The 8,181-nt window shown below is 39.0% G+C and overlaps 1 protein-coding gene across 1 annotated transcript; it reads right to left on the bottom strand.

Annotated features, from left to right (window-relative positions):
• Nucleotides 1–165: 165 nt before the first annotated feature.
• patl2 (PAT1 homolog 2) lies at nt 166–8,179 on the bottom strand (the record flags this gene model as incomplete). Its single annotated transcript, XM_017310690.1, has 14 exons — nt 166–324; nt 1,155–1,311; nt 1,386–1,528; nt 2,403–2,456; nt 2,545–2,651; nt 3,172–3,289; nt 3,361–3,484; nt 3,550–3,624; nt 4,767–4,915; nt 5,801–5,893; nt 6,568–6,729; nt 6,809–6,862; nt 7,835–7,897; nt 7,985–8,179. Coding segments are annotated over 14 exons (1,653 nt in total), but the record flags the coding sequence as incomplete, so codon positions are not given.
• Between the last annotated feature and the right edge of the window lie 2 nt (nt 8,180–8,181).

Below are 8,181 nucleotides of genomic sequence, written 5' to 3'. Positions count from 1 at the left end.
TTTAGATTTCTCTCAATTTCTGTAATTTTTATATACAGCGATCCTAATATGCTGTCGTAGCAAAGAGTTTGATTCATCGTTTTTRTTAATAGCGCATAGTGTGTTCAGCACAGAAATTGCTCTGAATACACTCAAAGCGTAATGAACCGTTAGTGTGAGCGTCTGTTACTCACTGAAGCTACAAACCTTGTTCTGGCAGGTCAGGGACAGGAGCTCGCAGGTCGGAGACTCTGAAGACGTGAGGGCTTTGAGAACGTTGATGAGCTGGCTGAACGTCAGAACGCCGATCACATTTCGGAGCGACAGGTAAAGAACTGGAAGGTCCTGAAACCACAATAACTTTTCAAAATACAAAACTTTTGAYATCTTCATTGAGTTTAAAGACCAAAATTAGACCTTCAGCTACTGCCGAGCGGTGCACCTTAAAAATAAAACTTCAAATTTTTTTGCCTGTTTTCTTGTCTGAAAGGTCTCCAGAAAATGGTTCTTGGCTCAATCATCCCTTCTCCGACTTGTGAAATGGAGAATCTATGTTTAACTACATGAACATTAGCAGATAAAAATAAAAAGCTTTGTCCTCAGGTTATTACATGACCTACAACAGCATAACATTTGTGTTTCAAAAGTTGACAAATTTTTGAAACAGAAATTTCCGATTAAAGATTTGTTTGAGGAAATCAGCACCTCCGTTTGTGTGGATTTTTGGAAATAGTTGTACAATTGTTTCAAAGTCCTGCTATTAATAATCTGATTAATATTTATATTATGTAAAACTTATAAATCATCACTTCACAAGATGATCAAAATTACACCTATTTTGTTAACACTTTACTCTTAAATTTCAACCATTTTCAGATGATTATTCTTAATGTTAGAACTATTTAAACTGCATAGTAAAAATTAAAACATCTTAGCCCTAATATCTTTGTTTACTTGAATTCAAAGTCCAAATAAATAGACGCTGCAAAAACAAGATGGCCACCTTGAGTGTGCTGACATCACTAAACTATGGAAACCCAAAGAGTTCAATGGTGAAAGAAAAAAAAAAAAAGAAAATCCAGATTTTCCAAAACTTAAATCTTCAAAAACCAGAACTGCAAGGAAAAAAAAACCCTGCAACTCTCAGACCCCAGTGATCTTCAACCCCAACTCACTTCCTCTGCGTCTTTGCTCATCAGCGTAGGAAGGTTGGAGGCGACGATGTGCAAGATCTTCAGCGCTGAATCGTTCTTCAAGAAGGGCAGCAGACGAGCGAGAAGCTTTTTGCCTTTCGAGATGCTCAAGAAAGAAAGAAACCCGTCTCCTGAATCTCTACAACACAAATTTATAAGTTTATTCAACAAAAAGCACATTTTTATTTCTGGTGTTGCATTGTCAAGACTCACGGAGCATTGTGTTGCTGCAGCCGAGAGTAGATGTGCTCCACTTTCCTCTGAATTTTTTCCATTAGTCTGATTTCTTCTGCTCCAGACAAAACTGTGGTCTTCATCCTCTCAGTTTCCTCCACCTCCAGCAAAACTATGAACAACTGCATTAAAAAAAAAACAAAAAAACTCAGGAATACAAAAACTACAACAGAAATTTTACAATTCTCACATTTTCTACAAAAAAAAACATTACAATGTAGAGAATTCCAAGTTGCAAAAGTTGGTTCTTTCCTTCTACTTTTGAAACAAGAAATTCACATTTCCTCAGCAGTAATTTACTCCATCTACAACAGCCCTAATACACAGTAGAACAAATATGCAACTTGCAGATGTTGATTTAACATTTACTATAAAGTTCAGTTCAATAAATCCATTTACCTAAAATACTAGCAAATGCAAGTTTTTCCTAATAAGTTAGTCATTTAAAGGGGACAGATTCTGCCCAAACAAATTTAACATTTTATTTGTGTCTGAAACGTTTCTAGAAACAAAGCTAAAAAAAAAAATAAAAAAAAAAAGTTTCTGGTAATAAGTTTATTTTTCCAGACACCAAAAAACATTAACATTTTCCAAAACCTTGCAAATGTATCATGACAAATCAGCAAAGACCAGCCTGTTACCTAGCAACCCCAGCAGAGTTCCGCTCATTGCCTAGCAACTCCAGCAGAGTTCTGCCCATTACCTAGTCAGTTTGGCCAGCTCCAGGACCTTTGGTCAGCTGGTTTTACCAATGTATGCGCTGCACAATGGCTGCTAGAAAAGAAAAGAATTTTGTTTTTGACTTACCATCTAGAAACCACTTGCTGCATTGTTGTTGGCTGTACAGGAGGAACTAATTATCCTTTTTACAGATGTAGGGTTGTATGAATGTGCATCTGTTCACAGCCATTTTCACTTAGGAGTGTAAATGTTGCGTTTGGGGGACATCGCCATCAGCAGTTTATTTGGATTTAAAGTGACAAGAGACTCTGTTACCTTTTCTATTTTGCTGAGAATCTCTAGTCGCTGTTGTCTGGTGTCTTTTTGTGCCTTTGGGAAAAAAAAAAAAGAAAAAAAAAAAGCTGATCATCAAGGAAGGCACTATAATATCTTTACTTACAGGAGTTGAACAACAAACCTCAAGAGGGCCGTGAGTTTGGACTGCATGGACGGCACTGATGGCCCGGCGTGGAGAATAACACGTGGAGACAGCGACCTGACCCAAAGAGCCTTCGATGTGGACCACTGAGAGACCACACAGTTTATARACACAGGACAACCTGAACACTGGAAAACTAAAATCTTAAGTACTTTTGGTCTAGTTTCAAGWGCGAAAATCAACTTGTACATTTGAAATGAGACAAAACTAACTCACAAGTAACTTATCAGCAAGATGTAGGAGTTCAAGTCAATAATTCCTTTATATTGTTTGGGGGGAAATAAAAAAAACCCTACTAGTTCCACTGGCAGATCTTGTCAAAATCAACTGTCACTGTGCCGTTACCTAGCAACACCCGCCAAGCCCAGCCTGTCACCTAGCAACCAAATTCTGGTTCCTTAATACTAAATTCCACTTGCAGATTATTTCACTGAACAGGAAAAATGTTCAGTGAAATAATCTGCAACATTAAGCAACCAACGTAAAATAAACTCCCATTTCTTGYGAGTTAGTTTTGTCTTGTATCGAGTGTCCCTACATAACTGGGCCAAAAATAGTAGTTGATGTTCGTTTTTGCAGTGAAAACGCTTCAACGCCAAAGGGAACCTGGTGTGTAGGCRTCCGTCTTGGTGATGTACGGTGTGGTGAGTTTGGGCGGCTCCTTCTTGCTCCTGATGCCCAGCTCTTCCTCGGCCATCTTGGCTTCTAATCGGCGATAATACTCCTRTTGCAGAGCGAGAGWKWWAAAMWYWTWYTCWSAKRTGATTAAGTTTTCTAAATTGTTAACTTTCYTACCTGGTAATAATAGTCCTCGAGGTACGGATTCTCGCTTTGCAGCTGAATCATCTGCAGGCGAATGATCCACTCCTTTTCTTTGTCTGTCATGAGGTTGGAGTAAGGGTCCCAGCCTTCACATTTTCTTCAGGAAAAACACTGTTAATCTTTAACATTTTATTATAATCCTTCAGTTAGTGTAGCACCAACCTGTGAAACGGACGCCGCTTTTGACTGAGAAGCCGTGCATGTTGAGGATGSAGCTGCGTGACTGGACCAGGGAAACTGATGAGCCAGAGAAACAGGATCATAGACATAATATAAGAGTAGACCCTGCATTGGCTGCTCCGGCACAGGAAATACGGCGGCCATCTTGGAGCGGTCGACCCTCCTACTTTGCTCAACCAAAAAACAACAGAAGATGCCTCAGCACTGAGGGAAATTGTTGTTCGGATCGATTGACCATTGATGTGAGGGCTCCACAGACAACATTTCACATGATGGACATATTATTATATACATTTCGTAATTAGAATATTACTTTACTGTATTTATGTCCACCGGCGAGATGCCAACTAATATTAGTTTAACCATTAGTGCTTGGTGTAATACGGGGTTCAGCCCCGCTAAATCTAAAAAAATGAATTATTCTCCAACATTGACTTAGATTATCTGACACAATAGCCTATATTAGAAATGAAACAACACATATAAAACTTGTTATAACATTCACCAGCAAAGTTTACACAGGTGGTAAAGACTATTATTTATATGCAATTCTCTCACTGTCAAAAGTAAGATGCGTCCGAAATATTCCGTTTGTTTTGAAGGTTTCATAAAGACAAGGTGAGGAAGAAGAGGGAGATGTCTATAAAGAGAGACGGATTCACTGCAGCACAGATGAATCTCACATCGGATTTTGGACTCAATCTCAGCTGCTGAATCTCTCTGAAGCTAGAACTCGTCGGCTGAAAAACGTGCATGTATATATATATACACACACAAACATGTATCCAATATACATTATTCAGTATTAATCATTTATTTGTGTTTGTATAGTTATATAAATATGTATCGACATTACTAAATAAATTATGAACGGCTGTGTGCTTTGTAATATGCTCATCATACTGAGTTGGAGCGGTGGACTGCTCCAAGATGGCTGCCCTAAATCTCATCAGCGACAATAGATGAGCGATCCATGAGGCGTCTATCCTTATATTATGTCTATGAACAGGATAACCTGACTGATCTCTTGCGTCGTTATGAAACTGGGCACTGTAGTGCCACCTGCTGGTTGGTGGACTCCAGATGTTGTACCATGTTGGACCAGCGGCTGGCRCATATAATTTGTGACAAGTATTTCTCCAGTAAAATCCAAAACAAAAAACAGCCAGATTAGTACACATTTATTGTGTGAAGGTTACCTGAGCGGCTGCACAGGGTTGGCTGATGGGCTGTAAAAYGGGGACGGTCTGGGAGAGTCGTCACCGAAGCGAAGCTGCATGGATTTTGAAGTCAGAGGCCGAGGCGTGGAGGAGGAAAAGCGGTTTKGAGGGAACATGAAGCATTCCGTCTGGGGCGAAATTACAAAAAAACAAAGTCAAATAAATGCAGCCAAGTCTGAAATTATTCATAGTCCATAAGGGATCTAAATTTTAGCAACAAGTTCCCTGTTGACTGCAAGTTGTACATTTTGACCATTCACACCAGCCATGTATAGTCCAGTTTAACAGAACTCCAGTCTGTTTGTCTAGAAAGTTTGTTTCGTTTGAGGAACGCGTAACCAACCAAAACCTCGGTCTCCTCTTGGTTGCGCTTCTGATGCATGTGTGAACACCAAGCAGACAAGAGACACTCCTAGAGCAGGAAGTGGACTACAGCACAAAGCATTCTGGGTAAATACAACCAAAACAATCGTGCTAGCCTAGCACTAGCGGGAGAAATGGTTCATTATCTTTTAAGAGAAATCAAGCAACTGCTAAAATCTGAAGCTACTCCATTTTTTAAATTTTGAGAAAAAGAAAGTTGAGCTCAGCGTCTTCAGAGGTTTGTCATTTCCTTCAGTGGTTTTTGTTACAGCGCCCCCACAGGCGAGGATGGGAACATCGCCCCCCCCCCCAAATGATTTGGTTTGACACAATGCAGTGTGAACTGAATACAATTATAAATGCATAAGAGGTCAGAACATTTAAAACAAAAACTTACACGCAACTTTACAGCAAGAAATAGGAGCTTGTTTTACATCAATTCCTTAATATTTATGAAAGGCACCAAGCCCACTGAAATTCTTTTACATTGATGAAGTAATCTAAAACAAGCTGCTTTATCTTGCTGAAAAGTAATTTTTAAGTTTGTTTGGTCTAATTTAAGATGTACCAATTTATTTGCACCAGAAAATATTTGGTAAGATTGTGTTTTTGCAGTCCTCTGCTCTAAAGTGATGAGGGTTWAATAAAACCTGATTCAAGTGTTGCCGTGGCGTCAACGGTTGCCGTGGCGTCAACKGTTGCCGTGGGAAGATGGGTGATCTGGGCATCACTGGTGCATGAATCTGAAAAATAAARTTAAATATAGATGGACAGACAGGGAAAGAAAAACTTTAAATCTGAATATATTACAACACAACACTTTTTACATGGATTTCACATTAACCTACACTGGGCTGCWCTGTAGCTCATTTTTAATTATAAATTATTTTGATCATGACATCAAAAATATTAACAGAGCTTCTTTATGGCTTTTCTTTCTCAGACCTCCTCTGGTTGAGACGACGTCTGTTGTGAATTGGCACCATGTAAACAAACTGAATAGAGATTGGTAAAAAAAGTTTCACCTCCTGTTAAACATTATATTTTTCTTGGCACCAAACAGTTGGATTAAAAATTAAAAGCTTGTTACGAATGCTAAAACTAGCTAGCATGGCCATAGATGACAGCAGATAGTTTTCTAGAAACCAATTCGTTTCTCCACCATAAACACATTTAGTAGAGAGTACGAGATTGATTGACAGCACCAAGACCCGCCTACTGGCTCTGATTGGTTGCATCTGGTAAGGGAGGAGAGCGATCTTTTCACAGATTGTTTTATATTATGCCATCAGTGTGACAGTTTAACAAGTGTCTAAAAAACATTTATAAAAGGTTACATACTGCAGCTTTAACCCATTTTAAAACTACCTCCAAGTCTCAGCCATGAAAATATTCCAGTTAAATCAGRATAATCTACCTGAGCAGGCCCTCTTTGGCCAAAYGCCCTCCTGGAGTACAATCCTCTGGGTWCYCCTCTCTGGACTCCGTAGGAAGAGACGGGACACAGTAGATCCAGGAAGTCAGAGTTCACATGCTGACCCCGCCCTCTGTGACCGATCACACACACTATGGCGCTGTCCTACAGATTTGAACCCCAACACAAGGATTTAAGCCGTCTTCAATCATTTGTTGTATTGAGAGATTGTTTTCCTCCGAACCTGGAGTATCGATCCAGAATCGGTACGGTTTTTCCAGTAAGGAGGYGTCATTCTCTAGAAAAGACATTTGGTTACCATCAACTGCTTCGGAAAAACAAAATCTTAASCATTTTTGGTCTCGTTTCAAGCTCAAATATCTTAGTACACTTGGAAAAAGTCTAAGCTGACTTCTAATTAACTTGCCAGTTAAATATAGGGGCTTGATTTCCATTTTAACAAGACATTTCCCCATATAAGCAAACTAGTAATTTTTTTTAATCAATGTTAAGTATAACTGGAGAATAAATATACATTGAATGTACTSCACAGCATTCTGGGTGATTTAGACAAAGGAAAGGCTGCTCAAAAAAGTCAAATATTTGCTAGAAAAAAAAAAAGTCACGTTTTGTAATTAATCTCAAACTCACGGGGAAAAAAAATAGCTTCAGGTAAAAAAATTTGACTTTAATTTTCTACTTTTGAATATCAAACTTCCAAGTTCTTTAAAATTTCTGAGATTAATCTCAATTTTAGATTTTTCTAGCACATTTGTCACCTTTAACTTTCTAGATTAGTTTTTCTGCAAAAAAGAAACAAATAGTGGAAATTTGAGGTTTTAAAGTAAAAATTTGCTAGAAAAACCTCAAAACTAGAAATTTTTTTATTTTTAATTTTGAGATCTCAGAATTGTCCAATGTGAWAAATATTCGACTTGGAAATGCAAGTTTGTTCTAGAAAATTTCTGAGATTAATCTCAAAATTCCATAAATTTATGGTAGAAATTTACTCTATTTACAATGGCCGTTGTACATGTCAAATATCTCAAAAAATTATTTTTACTTTTTATAATGATTGAAATAGACTAGACTTTGATAAAAAAAAAATAAAGTTATTTTCCTGGTTTTCTGAAGCCCACCTAGCGCCATCTGGTGGCTTCACTTTGAAAAACACCACCAAGATATTGTCAGCAGAAACTAAACCAAAAATACTTGGTAAAATTATTTGCAGCGTTCAGACAAGGGAAGTTAAAGTCCAGCGCTCCCYTACATCATCCACAGAGGTATTCCTGGACACGACGGGCCCACACTTCACTATGGCGCTGTCCAGACTCTGAAACGGTAAAACAAGCCGATAATCAGATGAATACGTCGATATGTGATCAAACCAATGTGATCTCAGWGCAGCCATCTTGGTCACCGTGAGGCTCGGTCGTCCCTCCACTATCCTCATTACGGCCGGGTCTTCAAACATCTGCTCCCTGCCCAGGTCCCCCCTCCACCTTGACCTCTGACCCCGCTGAGACGGGGCGACCCGGGTCGGATGCAGCAGCTTCTGCCTGGGAGGCGACGGAGGTTTGACCTTCGGCCGCAGCGACAGCTCTTGAAAGGAAACGG

This window comes from Poecilia reticulata, linkage group LG19 (assembly GCF_000633615.1).
Source record: "Poecilia reticulata strain Guanapo linkage group LG19, Guppy_female_1.0+MT, whole genome shotgun sequence".
In the NCBI taxonomy this organism is placed as follows: Eukaryota; Metazoa; Chordata; class Actinopteri; order Cyprinodontiformes; family Poeciliidae; genus Poecilia; species Poecilia reticulata.
This window is presented reverse-complemented; position numbering and strand designations above follow the sequence as displayed.